The sequence below is a fragment of the Bacillus rossius genome, chromosome 11, assembly GCF_032445375.1.
Source record: "Bacillus rossius redtenbacheri isolate Brsri chromosome 11, Brsri_v3, whole genome shotgun sequence".
NCBI classification, from domain to species: Eukaryota; Metazoa; Arthropoda; class Insecta; order Phasmatodea; family Bacillidae; genus Bacillus; species Bacillus rossius.
In genome coordinates this window covers 13,312,102-13,338,296 of record NC_086338.1, presented here as the reverse complement: position 1 = coordinate 13,338,296, position 26,195 = coordinate 13,312,102, and the positions used below count along the sequence as shown (strand labels likewise).

At 35.7% G+C, this 26,195-nt stretch overlaps 2 protein-coding genes across 3 annotated transcripts in view; one reads left to right on the top strand and one right to left on the bottom strand.

The window, feature by feature from the left end:
- LOC134536654 (ras-related and estrogen-regulated growth inhibitor) overlaps window positions 1-26,195 on the bottom strand; it is a 325,681-nt gene that overhangs the window by 241,316 nt on the left and 58,170 nt on the right. The window lies entirely within an intron of this gene.
- Window positions 1,813-25,455, top strand: LOC134536643 (leucine-rich repeat-containing protein 15-like). Of its 2 annotated transcripts, none has more exons than XM_063376446.1 (3): window positions 1,813-1,919; window positions 21,547-21,699; window positions 23,490-25,455. In XM_063376446.1, exon 3 carries the CDS (start codon window positions 23,490-23,492, stop codon window positions 25,335-25,337), a length of 1,848 nt encoding a protein of 615 aa, XP_063232516.1. In that variant the 5' UTR covers window positions 1,813-1,919; window positions 21,547-21,699; the 3' UTR covers window positions 25,338-25,455. The 2 variants fall into 2 exon arrangements, with proteins under 2 accessions (XP_063232516.1, XP_063232517.1); XM_063376447.1 differs by having other exon boundaries at window positions 1,815-1,919; window positions 21,578-21,699.

Below are 26,195 nucleotides of genomic sequence, written 5' to 3'. Positions count from 1 at the left end.
CCTCCACTGGTAGCAGCAGTACAGGCCTGATTGTGCAGCACGGCAGTCTGTAGGAGTCCTCGCTGCGAGGTGATAGTCATGTACCTACACTGCTCGCCATACTGCAGGAGGCTGAGATGAGTGCAGGGAGCCAGGCTGTTGACGCAGGCAGTACCTCAACTCCCCTCCACTGGTAGCAGCAGTACAGGCCAGATTGTGCAGCGCGGCAGTCTGTAGGAGTCCTGGCTGCGAGGTGATAGTCATGTACCTACACTGCTCGCCATACTGCAGGAGGCTGAGATGAGTGCAGGGAGCCAGGCTGTTGACGCAGGCAGTAGCTCAGCTCTCCTCCACTGGTAGCAGCAGTACAGGCCAGATTGTGCAGCGCGGCAGTCTGTAGGAGTCCTGGCTGCGAGGTGATAGTCATGTACCTACACTGCTCGCCATACTGCAGGAGGCTGAGATGAGTGCAGGGAGCCAGGCTGTTGACGCAGGCAGTACCTCAACTCCCCTCCACTGGTAGCAGCAGTACAGGCCATATTGTGCAGCGCGGCAGTCTGTAGGAGTCCTGGCTGCGAGGTGATAGTCATGTACCTACACTGCTCGCCATACTGCAGGAGGCTGAGATGAGTGCAGGGAGCCAGGCTGTTGACGCAGGCAGTAGCTCAGCTCCCCTCCACTGGTAGCAGCAGTACAGGCCAGATTGTGCAGCGCGGCAGTCTGTAGGAGTCCTGGCTGCGAGGTTATAGTCATGTACCTACACTGCTCGCCATACTGCAGGAGGCTGAGATGAGTGCAGGGAGCCAGCCTGTTGACGTAGGCAGTAGCTCAGCTCCCCTCCACTGGTAGCAGCAGTACAGGCCAGATTGTGCAGCGCGGCAGTCTGTAGGAGTCCTGGCTGCGAGGTGATAGTGTTGTACCTACACTGCTCGCCATACTGCAGGAGGCTGAGATGAGTGCAGGGAGCCAGGCTGTTGACGCAGGCAGTAGCTCAGCTCCCCTCCACTGGTAGCAGCAGTACAGGCCAGATTGTGCAGTGCGGCAGTCTGTAGGAGTCCTGGCTGCGAGGTTATAGTCATGTACCTACACTGCTCGCCATACTGCAGGAGGCTGAGATGAGTGCAGGGAGCCAGGCTGTTGACGCAGGCAGTAGCTCAGCTCCCCTCCACTGGTAGCAGCAGTACAGGCCAGATTGTGCAGCGCGGCAGTCTGTAGGAGTCCTGGCTGCGAGGTGATAGTCATGTACCTACACTGCTCGCCATACTGCAGGAGGCTGAGATGAGTGCAGGGAGCCAGGCTGTTGACGCAGGCAGTAGCTCAGCTCCCCTCCACTGGTAGCAGCAGTACAGGCCAGATTGTGCAGCGCGGCAGTCTGTAGGAGTCCTGGCTGCGAGGTGATAGTCATGTACCTACACTGCTCGCCATACTGCAGGAGGCTGAGATGAGTGCAGGGAGCCAGGCTGTTGACGCAGGCAGTACCACAACTCCCCTCCACTGGTAGCAGCAGTACAGGCCAGATTGTGCAGCGCGGCAGTCTGTAGGAGTCCTCGCTGCGAGGTTATAGTCATGTACCTACACTGCTCGCCATACTGCAGGAGGCTGAGATGAGTGCAGGGAGCCAGGCTGTTGACGCAGGCAGTAGCTCAGCTCCCCTCCACTGGTAGCAGCAGTACAGGCCTGATTGTGCAGCGCGGCAGTCTGTAGGAGTCCTCGCTGCGAGGTGATAGTCATGTACCTACACTGCTCGCCATACTGCAGGAGGCTGAGATGAGTGCAGGGAGCCAGGCTGTTGACGCAGGCAGTAGCTCAGCTCCCCTCCACTGGTAGCAGCAGTACAGGCCTGATTGTGCAGCGCGGCAGTCTGTAGGAGTCCTCGCTGCGCAGTGGCTGTACTGGACTTGTACTGTCACTCCGGCTATACTGCTGTTCGTCCAGGAAGGGTTAGTAATCATGTGTGTTTAGGTCTGTTAATTTTTATTTGTGTTGTTTATTTTTTTTATATTTACGCTTGTATTAAATATATTTCAAAGAAATATCCGATAGTGTAGCCGTTACCTTGTTGTGACAACAGGAAATTTTTTATATAGTTTTTTTCTTTCATGTTCATTAGACCCCACACCAATCTTAAACATAATTATACATATATGTTTATTTATACCTCAATTTTAAGGACAGAAAATGTTTTCACATTTCACTTTCAAACTACTACATAAAATCTAGATGTGAAAAATTTCTGTAGATATTTAAAGTTTTTTTTTTTTTTTAAACACATTAATCGTTTTAACGTCCATAATGTGGTAAATGTCACATCCGTTCGAACATATTATAATCTACGGAGTAATACCAAAATCTTTTGTCTGAATACATTTCTGAAAAAATCACGATATCTGCAAGGGGTGAAATAGCAAGTGTTGGATAACAAATAAATAATAAAAACTCCCTTTGTAGGCATAACATTGAATTCGTACATATTGTTTGTTTATCTTATAACTTAACAAGGGATTGAAAAGTAGGTGTAAAATAAAAATAAATCATAACTCTCTTAGTGGGAACCCTATCATATCCGTTAAAATTTTTTTTGTAAAACTCTTTAATTATCTAAAACTTTCTTCTGAACAATTATTGGATAAGACGAACCATTGTTCCAGGAGGTTGAAAAAATAAAGGATATATAAATAGATAATAACATAAATTACGTACCATGTACGTTTCATAAAAAATATATATTTTTTATCAATTAATTATGTCTGAAATAATTTTTTATATGACCAACCATTACTGTAAGGAGTAGAATAAACATGGTTTGAAGGACAATATAATCATAACTCATTTTGTAGACATACCATCAAGTACGTTCAGATTGCATGTAAATCTTATAATTTTTATCTTAAATTCTTGTCTCAAAAATTATTAGTTAAACGAACCATTGCTCCAAGGGGTTGGAAAAAATATGGCTAAAATTTAAGAAAATTCTAAATATCTTAGTAGGAACACTATCAATTCAGTTCAGACGTACCATTGTTTCAAGAGGTAAAAATAGAAGAATTTTTAAAAAATTCAAAATTTCTGTAACATTTACACTATCAAAGCCATTCTGTTTTATTGAAAAACCTTAAATTGCTATATACAAAATTCGTCATTAATAATTTTTATACGACCAACCTTTAATACAAGGGGTGATATAATCAAGAGCTGAATTACAATATATATATATATATATATATATATATATATATATATATATAACTCTCTTGTAGGCACACTATCAAATCCGTCCAAATTGTTTGTAGATTTTATAAATATTTAGAAACGTTTGTCTGAAATAATTTTTTGGTACAGCCAACCTTACTGCAAGGGGTGGATCAAGATAGGTTAAAATGAAGAAATAAATTAATTTATTCCATTAGTAGGTATACCATTAAATCCGTTCACATTGTTAGTAAATCTTATAATTTTTATCGAAAACTTTTGTCTGAAACAATTTTTGATAATACCAACATTACTGCAAGTGTTTAAAAAATAACTGCAGTTCAAATAAGAAAATAAATAAAAAATTTCTACCAAAGTACTATATTGAATTAATGGGTAGAAAGACCAAAAAATCATTACTTTTTTAAAATAAATATACTTTCAAATCCATTATAATTTATTGTTTAGTTCCTACACCATTTTGACGTGATAACGCCTTATAAATCGATGAATGCCGGCTGAACGCACGAAAAATTGTCACGATCCGCCTGAGCCGAACGTGCAAGAACCGGCCAACCACCGTGCGAGAAAATCTTCTATAATATCAAACAGGTTAAGGCGGTTTTTTTTAAACTAATTATTCATGATTATATTTAAACTAATTATTTAAATTAAATTTGCAAAAATTGTAAATAATTTTTTGAAAATTAAAAAGTATGAAATTTTTCATCAATGTTTTCTTATGACGTTATCACGTAGTAAAATTATCGTCCGTAAACCGACTTTATAGACAACCCCCTTTTTTCTGATGAAATAAACAATTACCATAAAACTAGAAGTTAAAATTTTAAAAATTTTAAACTTCATTAGTATCAAATTCTTTCGAATTTATCTTTAACCATCTTAATATTACCTTAAATCTTTATCCAAAAATAAAATTTATACGACCGCGTATAAGTGAAAGCGATGAAAAATTGTGTTTAAAGGTCAAAAATAATTGAAAAACAACCTTTGTTGGCATAATATGAAATTTGTTACGACATTCAATACTGGATGCATTGAGTTAAATACATTCATAATAATTTCCCTGCATGGAGTATGAGAACATGTTTAATCGATCTTTTTTGAATATTGGCAAACATACAATATGTTATATACGTACATTAAGATCTTAAAATTATCCAGGAGTTTATAGAATTTTGCAAAATATTTCTAGCAGAAATAGGTACTTCTTAATCTACCTTCGCCTGTAGGCTGTGCCGAAAGGGATTTTTTTTACTTATATTCAGTTTATTACATTCTAAGTGCTTCTTCAGTTCCAAGTCCAGCGACAGCATACATGTAAAGACTAAACATTTTAAACAAAACATATAACTTATAGTTTCATAAAAATATTATTATTATATAGACATAGTGCATAAAATTAAGAAACTAGAATAAAACTATACAACTTTTTTACTTAGAAGGTTGAATAAAATTCCTATCCTTATTTGCATTGGGAAATAATTTTTTTCTTTTCTTTTAATAGTTAGTTTTAAATGTTTTAGGTAAAATATATACAACTTTCATTTACACCAAAAAATCTATCTGCTGATAATCTTTATAAAATAAATCATCTACGTTTATTAAATGTATTTTTACTAATTTCAATAATAATTTTAAGTATTAATATTTTTTGCATAATAATTTATAAAATCTTATAATACAATATTGTATTTGATGTAACAGATGATTCGACGTGCTTAAACATTATATTAGTTATAAATAAATGTTTTCTCTAATTCTGATTGGTTCTTATTGGTTATCTGAGATTTAATAACAGAGTGTTAGCAATGCTTAAAACAGAAATTTTGTTATTATGATGATAAATATCGTAGTTTTAAGTTAAAAAGGTTATTACAAAACCTATTAAGTTATTTCAAATACGAGCATTTTTTTTGATTGGTCTAGCATGATATTCAGGTTAAAAAGCTTATAAGTATTGATAAAAATATAAAAATTTGTTATTATGTCTTCACAATAATAAACGTAATCTTAAAAATCAGTGCATGATGTATTATAACATGTATTAATAGATTTAAAAGGTTTGTCATTTTTAAGGTGACTTGAACATTAATTTTTTCTATAAAAATTGAGTTGATTAAATAATATTAATTAACAATCAAAATTATTTATGATAAGAGATTCACATTGGGGCAACGTTGAGATATCATAGTCATGTATAACATTATGTATTAAAACTGAAAATGTTATGTTGGTGTAGTAGCGTTTTAAATATATATATATATATATATATATATATATATATATATATATATATATGTATGTATGTTTTAGTGAACAAAATTAAATAACAGAGAAAAAAACAAAATTACATATTTAAATAAAACCAATATTTATTCCCTATATAATTACATTAATGTACTAAAAACTAGGAACTACAAAAGGAAACAATACGCCAAAATATATTATAAATATATTTTAACTATTGTACAAGGCACTTAATTTGAGGTTTGTAAATGTACTTCGTATTTTGGTGCGATTACGTTAATTTCTGTAATTTTTTCGATAGCTATTTGAATAATAGTTTCTCTTGTTTACTGCGAGAACTGTACTGTTTTTGTTTTGTAATATGGTTTTTACTTTTTGTTGTCCCTTATGTTAAATTTGTGTTTTTGTAAGGAAATTAGCATTTACACATTATTTTTTAATGTGTCAACATGTTAACTCTCGCTATACGGCATTTCGCAGAAGTAATTTCGTGAATGGAATGGAAGTCGTATGGAAGGAAATGTGTCACCTCGGTGCGATCATGTGTAGCGGATGGCGCCACAGGGACATAGCGACTAAGGGAAACGTTATGGTAATAACTTTTTTTGTGAATTAAACAAGATATGAAGTATTTTAATAAGTTTCATTGTCGAAGATCTGGTCCAAAGCAGGGGTTTAGTAATTTTTCAAGTATTTTTCTTTTTTATCGGAACCGTTTCATTTAATAAATTAATTTTTCGCTCCACGAAACGAATCATTCGACAGTCGACGTAACTGCTCCGGCAGCGAATTCTAGTGCAGGAGCAGAAACTACGTGTGACTCACGTCAAATAATATAGTCGAAAAAACATCTTCCGTATATATTTATCACGCTCGGCATTATTTTAAATAATTCTATTACATTTCGTGTCCCAGATTTATGTTATATGCAACATGAGAACACGTGAATATGCTCGTTACCGAGGTTAGATGTTCTCACATCATTGGCGAGTACTGAAACACTCGCTCACAATTTATAATTAAAATAACTTTAAATAATTAATATCAATCATGGTGAAGAACATTTTTCATGTAGAAGAAAGTCTTGAATATTCCCGCTGAATTCAAGCAATGTCTTTCTAAAAACATTAAGTGATGTTACTACAGAGGAAAATGTTTTCATATATAAAAACATTGAATCATAAATACCAAGAAAATCATAATGTGTTTTACTGTTATGTTATTTTAATGCTATAATTAAGCCCTGCCCTTTGGTTGTGTGGTCTGAACATAAGAGTTTTTTTTTTTTTTTTGTTTATTGGAAATAAGGTACACGGATCGATTATTGTTTTAGTATAAATGGTTTTGAACACATGACAAATTTTCTTTATCTGTCATGGACTGTTTGTGATGATGTGAATTGCAAATTATTGTGACTTCAGTGCCACGTAGGCTACAATAAGTTACATAAGGTTATAAATCATAGGCTTCTGCCAAATCGTAAATCCACTTAACGATTGGCTGGAAAACATGTCATTTTAATACCTTATGATTTAAAAACGCATAAAACTTACCGTGTTATTTACAAATGAAATACACAAGTATAAAACAATCTAAAAATATTTTACACCTCATTTTGTTAAGAATATATTTATATAATGTTTTAATCACTTAAATATCGGCGACCGATACAATGCATTTTTTAATATAGAAGATACAGCATATTATTTCCTACCAGTTAATACTTAAAGTAATTTTGTGTTTTAGGTTGATATCCGTAGCTTTAATACTGCTTTGAAGAAAATTAAAATTTTAAGTCCTTGTGGGAGGAGAACATAATCTTATTCCACTGTTACTCTATGTTTAAATTTTTAATGTATCACAGATTATTTTTACTAAACCAAAATACTTAACAACAAAAGAACCACTTAAATCTGTTTTGGTTGCAGGTGTCCAAGTTGTTTGCAATATATTACAAGTAAGTAAATATATTTTAAAGCTTTTATGTTTTGGTTTCCTCTGTATTTGAGAAAAGAGATATGATAGAAAGTTTGCTCGTAAACCAAAAGGATAAAGTTTGAAGCAGATAAGAGATGACACAATTTAGAAATGAAATAAACAAACAGATTTGTGAGAAAAAAAACTTATTTGACCTTAGCGACACTCGGGTAGCAAATAATCGGACAAAAATTCAGCTATCTTATTTATTCTTTATTATCAAATTGTTTAATGAAACAATTTTATCAATACATGTTACATAGTCACAAATATATAAATATAAGTTAGAATAATTAAACTCTGCCAATCTTATATTTCACACTGTCGTAAAATCTGAATTAATTACTTCAAAATGAAAGCAACATATTGCATTAAGTCACCACAAGCAAAAAAGTACTCTATTTTACTAAGGCATCATTAGTAAAGTATACGAAAAAATATTTGAAATAGGGTAAAAACAGCAGTGAAAAACTTTCATTCAAAAGGTTCATACTTCAATAACATGTCAAAAAAAAATTATATCACAACATATTTATAATTACTGAACCACTTCCAATTTAAAAGAACTGTTTTATTAAAGGCAATATTTTACTGTATTAAATCATAAAATTAGAAATTCTTTTTTTACTTTGACATCTAGCAATAGTAGAGGGAAGGGGCTCCTGGGACCAGCTGCAGGCTGTGGGCAGTGGACCCAACTCTCATCTTGGATTTTGACGTCATGGCACCATTTTTGGTATCAATTTTCCTCAAAATTCCTAAAACTGGCATTTAACATTTCTAAATAATACCCTGTATTGAGGGAGAAATTCCCGTTTTGTGGGAAAATTTTTACGTTTTATTATTCAAAAATTCAAAACTTCGGAAAAAAACCTCAAAAGAACTTTGCCTTAAAAGAACCCGATTTCCTAAAAATGGCTTAAATTCCCCAACGATAAGCCGCCATAAGCCGCTGATATCAAAACCTTGACCATTACCTTAACCAAAATATTAAAAATCTTCAACTTTTTACCAAAAAAAATTCTTTCTTCTAATGTTAAGTTACTTTATCGATATCGAACCTCGGTTGGTTATTAATGATCTTCATTATGTGCTCCTTATTATTCCTGTCAATACTTCTGCATGTATTCTGTGAGAGCTTCTGGTTATTTCTAAGAAATGTATCTCGGCACAAAAAAAATATATTTTAATTAATTAGTCACGTAATTTTATTATAAGGTTCATTGAAATTGTGATTTTCTGTAACAAAATTATCACTTAAAATATTTTTTATCATGTGGAATTCAAACAAAAAGAAATCCTTTACTCAGTCAAATTAAATGCTTTGAGACAGCTGAGAAGCACTATCATGAAGGAAGATCTTCCTTTTCCTTGGTGTCTAGCAAAGCCTTCCTTCTCTTGCGATCGTTAGTGAGCATCCCGCATTCCACAAAAAAGAAATACATTTTTTTTACCTCAGCCCAACACGTGACGACATCTGTTGGTAAAAATCGGGACCACTTTGCAGCAAGTTATTGTGTATGAGAGATAAATAAGTCTCGCCACTGAATGGAGCCAAAGACAGTTAGGAGCCATGTAGCATCGTAGACATGTAGCTTCGTAGACTTGTATAAATAGTCTCTTAGCCTAGTATACGTGTAGCCTCGTTGCCAGTTGAAGCCTAAGAGTTTTGTAGTCCGGCAGATTCGTAGCTTCGTAGCCGTGTAGCCTTGTAGCCAAATAGCTGGAGCCAATGACTGCTGGAGCCAAAGACTGCTGTAGCCAAAGACTGTTGGAGCCAAAGACTGATGGAGCAAAAGACTGCTGGAGGCATTATATCCTATCGTAAATTGGCGATCGCATCCTACTGAGTGAAATGTTCGTGAGAAATGTACGTCATTTTCGTAAAAAAATGCTTCTTGTTTGCCGAACTTTCGTTAAAATGCGCGTCGTGTTTCGTGAAATGTGCTTCCTTTTAGTCAGATTTTCGTCCAAATGATTGCCCTTTCCGTTGAATTTGCTTCCTTTTTGTAGAATTATTTTCGTAATGTGAGTTCTTTTCGTTGATTGAGCTTCTTTTACGTTGAATGTGCTTCCAATTGTGCTTTCTTTTAGTCAAAAGCGTGTCCTGTATGTGAGTGTTGTGTGTACTCTGTGTCTATTGCGTGTACTGTGTGTCCAATGCATGTCAATTACATGTCCAATGTGTGTACTGTGTGTATTGTGTGTTCTGTGTGACCAATGTGTGTGTACTGAGTATACTGTGTGTCCAGGGTGTGTATTGTGTGTCCAGTGTGTGTACTCTGTGTCCATTTCGTGTCCTGTGTGTACCGTGTGTCTAATGTGTGTCATGTGTTCTGTGGGTCCGGTGTGTATATTGTGTGTCCAATGTGTCTCATGTGTACGTACTGTGTTTCCAGTGTGTGTACTGTGTGTTCAATGTATGCACTGTGTGTACTGTGGGTACAATGTGTGTACTGGGTGTCCAGTTTTAGTACTGTGTAGGTATCCAGTGTATGTACTGAGTGTTCTTTTATTTTGCTGAATGTGTGTTTTGTTTAAATACATGACACGGTTTGGGAAATTATGACACCGCAATTTAATTTCATATTACTAGGTTAGCAATATGGCTGTCAACAGTATGTTTATAGCAGATATATTTCCTACAGACAAAAGATTTGAAATTGGACAAAACTTGACGTCACTATAAACAGAGAAAATTCTTAAAGGCATTTCAGTCATTTAGAGACAAAAAAAAACTTTGTATAGAACAATTGTTTGTGTTTAAGGATTTAATTAATTATTTGTAATCATGATATCAGGTTAAACAGTTTAAAGTTATTCATAATGCAATGAAACAGTTTTCCGTCGGTGTTATTTAATATGAACACTAGTGGAAGCAGTGTGAACAAAATACGGAAGGCAATAAAACAAAGTGTTTGCGGCAGCGTGGCGGCTAGTGCTACTGTCGGACTGCGAGGTGGACTCGTGTTATCTCTGAACCGCGCCTATCAGCAGTCGCGGGTCGGGTCATCCAGGCGCCGGACAGTGCATCCCCCCCCCTCCCAACCGGCGATCCTCTGCGCTGTGGCCAGTCCACGTGACCTAACTGCAAAGCCCGCGACAACACGCCACAAGAATGCCGAGTGGGCCAGTTACGCCTTTGTTCCTCGAGCCATGTTTACATGCTTATTCCTTATGTCATAAAAATTGCGTTTCGAAAGTGAAAAGTTTTGAGATCGGCTTGTTTTAAATCGTACTAGAAGGAAAACACCTGTTGTTTTTACGTCACCAATAACGATTTTAATTTTACATATTATAGAAAACTGCAATAACATCAGATAACGAAATTATAACTACAGCCATCTTGAAAATCCGTAATTTCAATGCTAGAAATTCGGGAAAAAATCAAAAATTCATAAAAAAATTCACTCTTTAAAGTAATGATTGATTAGAGACTTGGTTCGATCCCTGGGCGATACAAATAATCTTAATTTTTATGTAAAAATACCTAAAAAATGACAGGTTCGAAAATAAAACAACACAAGTTCTTTTACAAAATAAATTTTATAACTTAATTTCTATTTTAAAACAGGATCAACTATCAACTGCGAAGGTTAGCAATCTTACAAACATTTAGGTCCGCATAGGCGTGAAATGACTAATTCATAGCTCCAGTCGGTTTATACTAGACAGAGTCCAACCAGAACCTTTACAGACATAGTCCTCTTCTTGACAGAGTTTCTAGATACCGTTGTTAACAGTTTGCTTGACATCGTTAGAACTGTAAATTACTACAGCCGATGTCTTGAATGCACACTTCTTCACTTTATCATCGAACGGATACGGATTAAAATAAACGATAAAATACAAAGGATTCTGCTAGCTTGTGAACTTCTCATTGTTGTGCAAAGTAAGAGTTCTAGTACAAGCCAGAATTATTTGTATTTTTTCGTTTTTTTAATTTTTTTATTAATTTTTTCTGTAATTTCATGTCATTAAAGAAAACTTGAGGTGGTTTTCTCCGTGTGCTTCCGATTACTCTTGACAATATTGTGGTGGTTTTCTCAGTGTGCTCCTGATTATTCTTGTCAATATTTTGATGGTTTTCTACGTGTGCTACTTATTATTCTTGTCAATATAATGGTGGTTTTCTGCGTGTGCTTCCGATTACTCTTGTCAATATTATGGTGTAGTTCTCCGTGTGCTCCTAATTATTCCTGACTAGACCTCTGATGGTTTTCTCCGAGTGCTTCTGGTTACAGATGAGAAATTGATCTCCGCATGAAGTACTTTTTACATAATGAGTTATGTCATTTTATCCTGTGATTAAAATAAATTGTTAATTTCTGGTACTAAATCATAACTGACAACATTTTTCTATAAGGTGGATTTCAAAAAATAAAAAACATTACTCAGTCCAAAAATATCTGATAAGACGGAAGAGAAACACTATCACGAAGGACGAACTTCCTTCTCCTTGATGTCTAGCGAAGCCATCCTTCTTTAGCGATCATTAGTGAGCATCCCGCATCCCACATAAAATAAACAATATTTAGCTGCAAGCAAAAATTTGTTGACATCTGTTGTTGACAAGCAGAACTACTTGCATCAATTTGCTTTGCATTAGATAACTTAATTCTCGCTGATGAAATATTTAAAAAATTATGTTTAAAAATGGTTCCAATTGGAAAACTGTCAGTTTGTATCTAACATTAGTCACAGAAGCTATAATGGATCATGGTTTGTTATCTGCAGCTGAATCGGAAGTAATCCGCTGTAGATACTGTGGCAAGGATTTTGTCATGAGAAGGAATGCTAGACGTCATGAGAGGAATGATTGTGCTAAAAACCCACTACGCAAAATGTTAAGCTGTATTCGGTGTAGCAGGTTGATAACACGAATTTACAGCTTAAACAGACATGATATAACATGTAAAGCCAAGCCTACTTACGGCATAGAGGACATCGATGGATCCACTAGACTAAAGAAGAGTGATCTGCATTACGACGATAATTTTCCTTGTCCTGAGCGTGATGGTATTAGCTCACCCGATCGTGACGAAGAACATAAATTGAAGGATGCTGATGACTTCAGGAAGACTGAAACTAATGGAAGTGTCAACACCGTGAAAAGTGAGAATACATTCAAGCCTATATTCAGTAGATCCTCCATTCTTTGTAAAAATGATGGACTCCTAAAAAGGAAGCAAGAAGACGATGAAGACACTTCGACATCATCGATATCGAATTCATACGGTAATCTGGGTGAAGAGGATGTCTTCTACAGTGATTGTTACAGTGAATTTGAGGCTGTTGACAAAGGTATAGATTGTGATGAAGCACCTAAAGCTGACAAGATCGAAGAATGTGGCGGTGTCCTGGGACCGAAACGATGGAAACGACGTGTTATAATAAATAAATCTGATAATGCTTATTATGATCACTGGGACGATTGTGATATTAAAAGTATGTATAATAAACAAGCAAGTAAGATCGTGGTAGAAGATATTGATTACACATCATGGAAAGATCCAAACATATTGGTTGACCGGCTAAGACTTCTACATGGCTCGCTTTGTGCAGGAAACTATTCGTGCATCAAAGAAATATCCTTCATACTCAAAGAACTGAGGAAAGCTGGCTTCATACAATAATGGCTTCTTTTACTTGTATTTGTGTAATGTTGAGAAATAAATTAAATATTGAAAGTAAAAATTTAATGTTTTTATATCTTGTATTCTGATTTCCAACTAAGCCTGTGTTTCCGCTACTGTATGTGTGATCATTCCGTTTCCTGTGTGTTCGTTCCGTTTCCTGTGTGTACTGTGTGTACATTCCGTTTCCTGTGTGTACTGTGTGTACTGTGTGTACGTTCCGTTTCCTGTGTGTACTGTGTGTACGTTCCGTTTCCTGTGTGTACTGTGTGTACGTTCCGTTTCCTGTGTGTACTGTGTGTACATTCCGTTTCCTGTGTGTACTGTGTGTACTGTGTGTACGTTCCGTTTCCTGTGTGTACTGTGTGTACGTTCCGTTTCCTGTGTGTACTGTGTGTACGTTCCGTTTCCTCTGTGTACTGTGTGTACGTTACGTTTCCTGTGTGTACTGTGTGTACGTTCCGTTTCCTGTGTGTACTGTGTGTTGTACGTTCCGTTTCCTGTGTGTACTGTGTGATCATTACATTTATTGTACATAAATTGCATGTATTGCGCGTACATTGCGTACATTACGTGTTGGAGCTGATGGAGCTGTTGGAGCACTTGAAGCTAATGGTCAATTTAAGCATAGGAGCAAAATGTAGATGGATCTGATGACGCGAATTGTAGCTCTTGGAGCCTAGCGTATATTGGAGAGATCGAATTAATGAGACGAGGATGTACCATAACTCATCGAATTTTTTTCGATCATATGATCCTCTTTTTTAATTGTAGATTTGACTCTAGTATTATTGTAAATGATTCTTGATTTGACTAGCGTATTATTCCTTACGGTTCATGTATATAAGCGAGTCATAGACAGCAGGTCGCTCAGTTTGTTACTGACGTCGGTGGTGTTAGGATCGCCTAGTTTGTTTCTTCTGGTGCATAAGTCGCGTAATTACCTGTTCTTCAGACCTCGATGGCATCTTTACCGTCTTTAACGTCGAACTCGATGGAGGTTGTACCATCGACTATGGGAACCATGACTTCAGCGACGACAATGGTGGAACAGATACCGTTAGCAACGTCGTCGTCAACACTGGAGGAGACTTCAACAGTCGAGATACCACCAGCAGAAGAGACTTTAATGTCGGTAGTGCTGGCTGTACAGGAAACTCGTCGAACGTGTTTCGTCCTCGATGGAGACTTCAATGGATGGCGAATCGACATCAATTAACGAACATTGATGTCGTTACTGCGACAAGATTTTCTCAAACAGCAGCAATGCTCGTCGACACGAGAAGAGAGAATGTGCTAAGAATCCTCCTCGCAACATGTTTGGTTGTAAGAAGTGTCATAAGCAGTTTTCCAGAAAAGATAATATGAAAATGCACTTGAAGACATGTAAAGGCGCTGCTGTGCGGCAGAAAGTAAAGGTTTCTATACAACAACGATGTATTGATGTTCATAAGAGTATGCCTGGAAATGGTACTACTGTTGCAACGCCAGTATCTGGAACAGGTCTGAAAGGCTCGACTTCATCACCACGGTATCCTTTCAGCTACTGTGATACGTCGTTCGCATTTTCCCATAATGCACGAAGACATGAGAGGAGTAAATGCAAGAAGAATCCTTCTCGCATGAAGTTTCGCAGTGATGAGTGCCTTAAATGGTTTACTCGAATTGACAGTTTGCGACATCATGCGAAAAAATGTAAAGGTGAAGTCTGTGCGCTTACTGCTGAACTACCTGTAGAAAGATCGACTCCTCGGTTTAGATTGGTGACTCGTGAGCGTACAAGCAAAATAACAGATGTGCAGCAACCGATTGCTATGACGTCTGAACATGAAAATAAACCTGAGACTGTGTTCGGTGCATTACAAGTAAACGATAATGGCTTCTACTTGGCACAGTCTGCATTTCGTGGAGCGTTGAAAGACTACTATTATCCAAGTACGTTAAGCGAGTCGAAGGACATTTGTAATTTTCTTGATGATATCAGACAGGACATAATCAATCAACTTACTGATGACGTAGCAACAAACGGACTTTTGAAATATAACTTGTGGTTGGACTGTATATATGGAAAGCCGTATCCGTTCGATGATAAAGTGAAGAAGTGTGCATTCAAGACATCGGCTGCAGTAATTTACAGTTCTAACGATGTCAAGCAAACTGTTAACAACGGTATCCGGAAACTCTGTCAAGAAGAGGAGGACTATGTCTGTAAAGGTTCTGGTTGGACTCTGTCTAGTATAAACCGATTGGAGCTAAGAATTAGTCATTTCACGCCTATGCGAACCTAAATGTTTGAAAGATTGCTAACCTTCGCATTTTATCCTGTAGTAAAATATAAATTAAATAATAAAATTTATTTTTTCAAAGAACATGTGGTGTTTTATTTTCGAACCTGTCATTTTTTAGGTATTTTTAAATAAAAATTAAGATTATTTGTATCGCCCAGGGATCGAACCAAGTCTCGAATCAATCATTACTTTAAAGAGTGAATTTTTTTATGAATGTTTGATTTTTTCCCGAATTTCTAGCATTGAAATTACGGATTTTCAAGATGGCTGTAGAAATGAAAAGTGCAACGGTGTTTTTTAAAGATTTTTATTATTTAATTCGATTGATTATTTTTTTTGATTATTTTTAAAAAATTTCCTGAATTTCTAGCTAAATAATTACGGATTTTCAAGATAGCGGGCAAATGACAAGAAGGCGGGTGTCACAGTAATAATAAATGATTACTGCACTCTGGCGGATAAGAATTAAACTAACATGGCATCAGCGCACTCTAGCCGACGATACAATGATGATGGTTTCCAGCAACGAAGACAAGATGGCGGACGTGACGTCATACTGCCGGATGATATATATGCTATTAAAAAAGTGGTGGGGGCGAGTCTACCTGCACCCACCACAGGGGAAGGATAGGTCGCCATTTTTAATTTTTTCGCACTCGTCGGGTTCGAACTGAGGACTCCGAGCTCCATGTCGTAAATGTATGTTTTTTATTAATTTTTATTAAAATTTTATTAATTAAATTTTTTTATAAATTTTAAAATTTTTTTCATTAAAATCGGATAATAAATAAAGAATTTAAAGATGGCGACCGTAACTGAAATTGCAACAGTGACGACATTATCCAAGATGGCGGTAATGGTATCCTTATTCCTAGAAATGGCTTACCGGAGGCTTTAGACATGGATGCTTAAGCCGTTTTTAGGAATTTGGGTTCTTTCTAGGGCAAAACGACTTTTGAGGATTTTCGAAATCCTAATTTTTGGTTTGTGGAATTTTTTGAGAATTGTTTCCATAGAAATGGATATTTGGGCGAATTTTGAGGAATTTTGGGCAATTTTTGGCCAATTTTGGCGATTTTTGAGGGTAAAATGTCAAGGTCAAGGTCAAAGGTCAAGGTCACAACCATCCAAGATGGCCGCCGTGACGTCACAATCCAAGATGGCGGACACCGGCTCCCGGCTCCACCGCCTGGAGCCTGTCCCAGTATGCCCATTTGTATACTACTTTCGATTATTATTCATGTTTATTTTATCGCCACGTACCTATACCTATTCCATTTTCCAAAAAAAATAAGTTTTAATGGTATTCAAACTATTATATATTTTTATCAACATACGTATGTGGTAAATGCTCCCTAGCAAAGTAATATATTCATTTTAATTTTAAAAATTTGCAAAAGACAAGGAATCTCTCTACAATGTGATTCTATTATAAAAGAAAGAGTAGTTTTTGGTTACGCTCATACAAGAAACCCTCCTTGCTACACGAAGCAGCAGGTTAAATTTTAAATTGGTTTTGGAAAGAAAGTTTTCTACCAACCAGTTTACTTATTTAGTTTCCTGTGCGGATAATTTAATTTCAATTAAAGTTATTGTTAAAACTGACTTTTTGGCTCTTAACAGTAGATTTAACATTGTCAGAAACAATGACATTTAGTTGTTTTTTACATGCTTTATATTAGCTTCACCTGTATGTTTGTCTGTCCGTCTGTAACTCTTTCGACTAAGTTTTCTTTTCTTGCAAAGCACATACTTTTACCAGTTTCAATTGTTCCTTCCTCTGTGCTAGCCTTTCAGCTTGCTTAACCACGCCGAAAAAAAAATATGTTTTTTTTTTTCCGGTAAATTCTAAGATTATATCCATACATCTAACTGTAAATGATTCGGAGAGACTTTACCATTTCTTTGTGACGTTGCAACTCCAAATAGTTATCTCAGATGGTAATAGTAGTGTCGGTAACTCATTTCCCTATGATAATTATACATAAATATAGTTTAAAAAACTAAAAAAACATGCTTTTAAAGAATATCAAACTAAAAAGTTAAAAATAAATATAGTTTAAAAAACAAAAAAAAACATGCTTTTAAAGAATATCAAACTAAAAAGTTAAAAATAAATATAGTTTAAAAAACTAAAGAAACATGCTTTTAAAGATTATCAAACTAAAAAGTAAAAAATAATTTTAAAATTTAATTTATGACAATAGTATATAAGCAATACTAGTATAAATCAGAAAAAAAGCATGGGGCGCTTAATATACAAAAAATATGGCTTGAGGCGCTTTGTGCCATATTTTTTGTATATTAAGCGCCCCATGCTTTTTTCTCATTTATACTAGTATTGCTTATATACTATTGTCATAAATTAAATTTTAAAATTATTTTTTACTTTTTAGTTTGATAATCTTTAAAAGCATGTTTCTTTAGTTTTTTAAACTATATTTATTTATAAATACATATAAAAGTGCTGTGGTAATATCTGTTTGAGCTTAAAGATAAGTTTTAACGGTTTCATTAAAAATTTAACACATAAAAATCCTGCTTGACTATTCAAGCCGGCTTAAGCATCGGCTTCATCTTCCTTGTATAATTTTTATTTTATTTTTATCGTATCGCTGCTTTCTACGAAAAAGTATATAAAGAATGACGTGATGGAAGCAAACCTAGAAAATGAACATTATGTTGGGATATAAAACTTAAATTAAATAATTTCATGACATATTACAAATTGATGATACAAAGTAGCATCTGCTGATAAATATTTCCGAAGAACACAAAATGATATGCTTATACAGTGAAACATAACAATTACATTATCCTAGATGAGGAATATTGGTATGAAAAGCAATAACTTAACATATCGTGAGTAACCAGGCTTCAAGACAGATTGCTTGTATTTTATTTCCCCTTTCCATGATATACGCATTCAATTTTGAAAGTGTTTTCATCCATTTACATGATATTACATAAGCTGGAACTGAATGAAATAAGGCTTTGTCACATACATCTTAGGATCACACTAATATACAGCGCGTCTCAAGATTTAGCGTTAGTTTATCACAAACAATCTCAGTAAAACCTTGGCGCATTTACCTATTGAGACATTTACGACTACACTTTACTGTTATGGACTCGTAACCCGTAAACAAATAAAAACGTGAGATGACGGAGCAGAACACTCATTAACTGCTGGCGTTGACTGATGATGCGGTATTTTCACACGGTATTCGCATTAGGTTAATTTAAATTACGACTAATAATATATTTGGACCTGCGGGTTACATTCCGAACTGTGTTTAGATCAAGTTTATAAACGTACGAAAGTGTTATCATTAACCATTCAAATTTTTTTATTAAATTACAAATTTTATGTGAAACCGAAATAGGCCAACATTATTAAGTAACTAAGATTAGAATTAATTAGAGAGAGTACATTTTTAAACAATAAACACTCCCAAAATGATTTAACAGTGGGAACATATTTTTGTTATGAATATTATGTTTCTAAAAAATGTAGGCGATATCTATAGTAATGAACCAGAGAGTAAGATTGTATGTAATTCGCGTAATGTGGAGATGCAAAGGCCTAAGACAGTGAAAGTTCATGCTTTAATGCTTCAGACGAGGTCCTTGAGCATCTCAAAGCCATCTTTCCAAAATATATTAGTTTAAATTAAATTAGCATTTTTCTACCTTTACTAACCCATGCGAAGAATTTTATTTATTTACAGCATATAAATATGTTATATTTCATTCTTTTTTTTACTGCAATGGTGTGTTGCTGATAACATTGCTTTTTCGATAAAGTTAGGAATGAAATAATGCGAATTATATACTTCTTATGTGCTAATTTTTTGATATTTTAAATGAGTTCTTCCTTTTAAAGAGTAAAAGGTAAATATTCTTAAAACTTAAAAACTGTTGACTCCAGAATTTATTCCTTTAATCTTATTTCTATTTTTTTTGTTTAAATTGTTGATTTTAAAAAGTTCGATAAAGTGTTTTTATTCAAGGCGTTGCAATGGCGTACTCACGGGGAGGGTCATGTATATTGAGTAGAGTGAGAGTATACTTCCGTAGGTAAGCACGGGTACACACGCCCTTGCTCAAGAAAGCTATCATTTCGATGCGAGACTCGGCCCTCGGTGAACTCGCTCCACCAATCAGAATCAGCCATTAGCCACCACCACCCACGAAATGAATTAATTACAAGCTGTTAATATGTCGAACTGACCTGTGTCCTGGCCAGATGTGGTGTCCGTGCAGGATACAGTAACATGGAGCCGCAGGTATCACTCCTGGCGTTGCCACTCCGTCTTTAATTCTTTTGAGTTTCACTTTATAAACACTTATTTCCCCGCAAACAGAAAGTTTTGGTTTCTAATAAAAACCTACAAACTGAGAGATCGGAATAACTTTGGCCGTTCATACACGTATCTGCCACACTTGAGTTGAGCCTATACTTTTAATGGAGATCAATAAAGTTAAGAGAACGTAAGCACTGTGATACAGAGTGTACATGTCGTGTCCATAGTTGAGTTGACGATTTCCCAAAATTGGGAGACCCATCGTTCTTTGGAATAGTTTGCGCATGACTCGATCACTTTACTGTTTAGTGTTTGTAGCGGTTGATGGTCGTCCAGTAAACTCTCGCGCCTCTAAAAATAGGTCACTTCCGGTTCTTGCCTCAACATCCCTGACCTTGTCGTCGAGTGCTACAGACTAATGTCCATGTCGAGAAGATGTAGAGCACAACAAATAGTCTCGTAAAGCCAGACTGGGAGCTGCCTTCAGCTGGAGGTCTAGCCGAGCGGGGTCGCTAAGGTTGATATTGCCTGGTACATCAGAGCAGCTGCACCTCTACGCACGAGGCTCTGAGCTGGTGTACATTCATCTCACGGCCCCCTCTTGAGACCCTTTAACTCATCACTTAGTAATTACGTAGACAAGAGCCAAAAAAGGCATTACCATTATAACAATAACAGTTTCATGCATTTTATTGTTAATTAGAAGAAATGGCTTCATTCTTGAACTGTTTTTAAAGGAATTTGGTCTTCTGAAGTCTAGTATAAATGATTCACGCACAACATCAAAACATATAATAACTAACGTACTACGTGTAATCATTATGATCCTTTCATATTCAGCATTTATGGATCTTAACAACTCAAATTTGTTGGTATCCCAAGTACTTCTGTAAAATATAGAGGTCATTTCCGTAGGCTATCCCACACGGCCTCCAATATAACTGAATATATTTGGCAGTTGTTAAATAATGTCTTACATATACTTCATACAAATAAAATTATTTTTTCAGCCAGTTATTTGTTTGTATTCATATTCTTAAACCTTTTAAATTAAACATTCAGTTTCAGTAAAACAAACTTAAAATATGCAGAATTTAAAAAATATATATATATTTACACTTTGGCATTTTTAAGTCTAATAAAGAAGACAAAATAACCAACAGAGGAAAATATTTATTATTGCGATATATATAGGTATATCTGGCTCTCATTCCAGGAGGCACCAGTAATTGGTTTGACCTCCTTTCTCATTACATCATGGGGCCTAATTTCAGAAAATGTTTAACTTTAATACTATAAATTATAACCAGTAACCATTAAATCCAATTAACTTTTTTATGTAAATGAGGGCTTAGGCCGTACTTAAACACAATTCCTGAAACACCATGATCTAAAACTTTACTGAAAGTAAAATTGTTTTGAAAAAATGTATATTTTTACGCAACAAAAGCACAACTTAGCTTTAAATTTCAATCCGTTTGAAATATTTTTGGTTAACCATTGTTATTTACCTTTGTTATTGGTCAATAAATATGATTGCTCTTTGCAGTCTGGTATTGTTTAAGGTCTTTAAATTAGTTGTACGACCATTTACCTGAATTGACCATGAATTTACTTAACATATTATAAATAATGGTGTTATCATAAACGGAACATTTTCGGTGCACAGCGCTGGCCTTAAGAGTGCTTCCATTGCGACAAGCCACATTCGTGGTTGCAGAGAATAGTGAGAACTATACTTACCAAACCTCGGGTATTTTTAACTAAGACACTCGAAAGAATAAATATACAGAGATGTTCGTGTCGTCCCACGTTGTAGTGATATTGTTATTGAACTGTTCAGGGTGACGCGTATTAAGGCGCACTTCTACACAATGGTTTGAAATTGATTTTTGCAAGTTCCTGTTTGGTGCGGCCGTGTGTGCGTCAGGAGGCGTCTGTCTCGGCTACCGTCCAGCAACCTCCTTCAGCGCCGACAACAGGCCGCATGAGGAGCGGCCTGGTAGCCCCAGAAGAGTTCTCCTAGACACGTGGGCAACTATCCCGTCACAGGTACACGCCTCGCTACAACCGGCCTCCGCAGCTCAGCTCGCTGGGGCCAAGGGCGCGGGTCTATAAGTCCAACATGAGGAACATAGACTTGTGCAGCGAATATTCCATCAGTTCTACCCCTGCTGAACGAAGGATCACTTTCTTGCCTGTGTGTAGGTGTGCCCCTATTTCGCGATCATCTAGCTGAAAATATTTGGAATCAATTTCACAAGTTATTGAGGCTGTTTCTGCTTCTATATATTTGTTTTACTATTGGTCAATTTTTTTTAAATATAGAAATTTACAAAACGTACGAAATAATAAACTCTATAATCAATCACAAAATAAGAATAGCAGAAAAAATTATTCTACAAAAACATTTCCTATTTATATTTTAATTTTATATTAGATATTTTTTTCAAAGTTTAGAATGGATCTAAAATAATTCTTCTTTTAAGTAAAATATGGAATTTGACACCTATTTTTATTAACTTTAATGTTGATTCGTGTAAAATATGTTTAACGTTTTATTAATAAACAAATATTTTGTAATGAAACGATTTCAAATAATTTTTATTTAAACTTAATACAAAGATTTTATTTTTTAATGCAGTGATGGTTTGGAAACCACAGAACATTACTTAGACTCTTATTGAGTAATACTGAAAAAATCTGATAAAAACTTATAGTATTAAATTAAATGAAATTTCATGATAGTAAAATTAAGTGTTACCTAAAAATTCGGTAAATTTTGACATGAGGTTTATAAACTTTTTGTTGGTTTTTGAATAACTAGTATAGTTTTACTTTAGTTGAACCTTTTTCAGTAGAATTTTTAAAAAATAATTTCGGGAAAACTTAGTAAAAAGGATTTTCGTGAAACAATCATAGGTCTACACAAACTATTTACTGTATAAGAAAATTTTAAAAATAATACAAATTGAAATCCCGTTTAACGAAAGCTTTATAATTTTTAAAATATTGTTTGCGTTACTAAAATTAGTTGAAAATAATTTGCTAGATATATGCTAGATATAAAGAAATAAATTAACAATTATCTTAGAATCATTAGCTACCATTTGATTGTCAACAGAAAAAAATGAAATAAATTTAATTAGATATGAATTTTTTGAGATGCATTTTCGTTCCAAATTCAACCAACCATGTTTGTTTCTATGTAATTCAAAACCTAAAAGTCTCCTCAGCTCTTAAATACTTACAAGTTAAGCATTGATTTCAAATATTAAAATAGCACTCTATGTTTTCATTTGACTAAAGAAAAATATCCGTGACAATTATGATTTGAAAAATTAATGGGGCCCTAAATCACGGAGTTGCATATTTTCCCAAAGATTTCAATTAGTTTATTTGTTTCTGTCATAATAAAACTGCATTTATATTTCACGGCTTCACATTGATTAGATCCCTCGTGTGTTTCGGTTAGGTTATTAGATGATGCTTCTTAGGATATGAACATTTGTGGTCATGTGATATACGTCGCGAGTTCGATCACAAGTCCCAGTATAATTAAAACTTATGAGCACTAAGTAAACAGGTGGTTGGTGCCCGCCTAAAGATTAAAGTTTCTTTCATCTTAATCAAATAATGTAAAAAAAAAAAAACAACTGTGTCATGTTAAATTATAACTATTTTGCTAAAAGTAATATCAGTAACATTAAAAAATTATTATTTTCAATAAAATATTAACTTTTCGTTATTTATCATACTGGTTATTCATACAAAATTTGCTAGTTTTGCAGCTAAGAATGTTGTTTCTATAATTTTGATTGTATGTTGTTTTGCTGACACAGATGGCGAGCTGTTTCCTGGGAACTTGCTGCCTCGTAGTCTTCGTGGCGAGGTTGGCGACGGCATGGCTTATCCCAGGCGCAGTATTATGCCCTGAGGAGTGCCAGTGCAAAGGGTTCACCTTCCAGTTTGTAGACTGTGTCAAAACTAGCCTGCAGATGGTCCCCACCAACTTTCCCGAAAACGTGTACATGATTGAAATGTCCCACAACAACTTCTCCAAAATTCCAGAGAAGTCCTTCTCGGGGCTGAAAAGGCTATTTCGATTAGAAATGCATAACTGCAACATTCGTTACATAGAGAGCGGTTCTTTTAACAACCTACCCAATCTGGCGTATGTGTACTTAAGTAACAACAAGTTAACTGCTATTACACCAAAAATGTTTAATAGTTTGGAGAGTTTGACCTGGCTTGACTTGGAGAAGAACAATATAGGAGAAATTCAAAAGGGATCATTCTCCAACCTGTCAAGTTTGAATTGGCTGGACTTAGACTCAAACCAAATAGTTAACTTGGAGGATAACACTTTTCTTGGACTTACAAACCTGACGCGCATGTTTCTTAGCTATAACAAGATAGAGGAAATAAAAAACAACACTTTTTTGGGCTTGACCAGTTTGATGACACTTACCTTAACGAAGAACAGAATAAACCGCATAGAAGCCGGATCATTTGAAAGTTTGGCGAGTCTAACAACATTAATCATGGACTATAATATGATGAGAAAGATTGATAAAGATACATTCTTTGGACTAGGAAGACTTGAGTCACTTAGCATGGACAACAACAATATAGGGTTTATACAAAGAGATGCTTTTGTTTACACTGTAAACCTAACAAGTTTGTCTCTAATTAACAACACCATTAAAGAATTAGAAACTGATACATTTAGAGGGCTGAAGAAACTCCAGCATTTAATGCTCTCCAGTAACCAAATAACCCAGTTGGATGAGCATTGCTTCGAAGATCTCGGAAATCTGGTATTTCTGGACCTGAGTCGCAACAGAATCCATACTTTAGTGCCAGATAACTTCAAATACCTAGTAAGTCTTGTGACACTGTCCCTCGCTGGTAACCATCTTCGCTGCATCCACCCAGAATCCTTCCTGGACAACAAGAGGCTGATCACTGTCAGTCTGGACAGCAATGGGTACCTGAACCTGCCCACTAACGAGTCTCTTCTTATATCTTCCAGCATCGAGAACTTGTACCTCTCCAGCTGCCACATTAGTTACCTGCCACCCAAGATATTCGAGCAGCTGCCCTCGCTGGAGTCTGTGCTGCTGCACAGAAACAACCTGCAGTACTTCAGCAAGGCCTCGTTCAGCCCGTTGAAGCGCCTCACCCACCTGGACCTGTACGACAACCCTCTACTGTGCGACTGCGCGCTGCAGGACGCGTGGTCCTGGGTCAACAGCGCGAACATCACCTTCAGCGGCCGGTGCGCAGGTCCTGGCGCGCTGGCGGACAGGCCCTTGTACCGGCTGGAGTCCTTGGACTGCTCCGGCACCGCCGGCTCGCGCAGGACGACCGGCCGCGTGGAGGACTTCAGCTGCCGCTCGTACCGGTACGACAGCTCGCTGTCAGACCCGGAGGACCTGGCAGGCATGGCTGCTCCCGCGCAGCCGGACCCGGCCACGATGAAGCAGCAGTTCCGGGCCTACCAGAGCCCGCACGAAGCCACGGCGTCGGCCGTCGTGAGCGTGCTCGTCGTGCAGTGCGTGCTCTTCGCGGCCGTCCTGCTCGTCCTGGGCTTCGTGTACTACAAGCGGAGGCACCGCGGCAACCTTTCCTACGACCCGTACTCTCAGGCGAGCGTCGATAACGTTCCTTTGTGCGCGACCGCTTAGTGTTGCAGTTACTATCGATAACATTAACAGATTCAAAGTAATATGTCATTTTTGTATAAAGACAGCCTCATTAAACTGTATTTTTATTTTTGATAAAACCAATACTTAATAAACAAAACGATTGTTTTTTTTGATAAATATTTTATAATATAATAATTAAAATTTCTTTTGCTGTTTTGGATAATATATTGAACTATTAATGTATTTTTTTTTATATAATTCAATACACTGACTATGTGATATTAGTTGTAAGAAACTCTCACGCTATTTAAATATTAAAATTAACTGTTATAGATGTATTCGTAAAATTGGGCAAATTTGTAACAATGAAAAATATTGTAATTTAAATGTAAGATATATTATTTGTTTTGCTGGTTACATTATGATTTTATTTTGTTGTTTAATCTAATATAATTAATTTTAATTGAAGGTTACTTTTGATGTTGTTTCGTGCTAGACAGTTTAAAAGTTTGAATTTATCAGGATATTGTTTTTCGTTCATGTACACTTGAGTAATATTATTTATTTACGAAAAAATATGTATACATAAAAATGTATAAAATATTTCTGTTATTATTTATGACAAAGTCACATTTTTATCACATAGGGTGTTCCTAAAAAAATAACTGAATGAGTAACACAGTTTAAATTTTACCTTAAATAAATGCTACTGTTAACTTGAAAACAATTAAAATTATTTATAAGACAAAAGTGGTGTGAATAAATAAAATTAAAGTAAAATCATAAATTATCCCTTATAAGGGAAATATACCTAAATATATTTTTTTAGTCGTTTTTGATGAATATTTGAATATCATAGCTAGTTTACAAACGAAATTTTACCAGAGTTCTTTTTTT

Coding starts and splice junctions, on each gene's coding strand:
- LOC134536643 (XM_063376446.1), top strand. CDS start 23,490: ATGGCGAGCTGTTTCCTGGGAACTTGCTGCCTCGTAGTCTTCGTGGCG.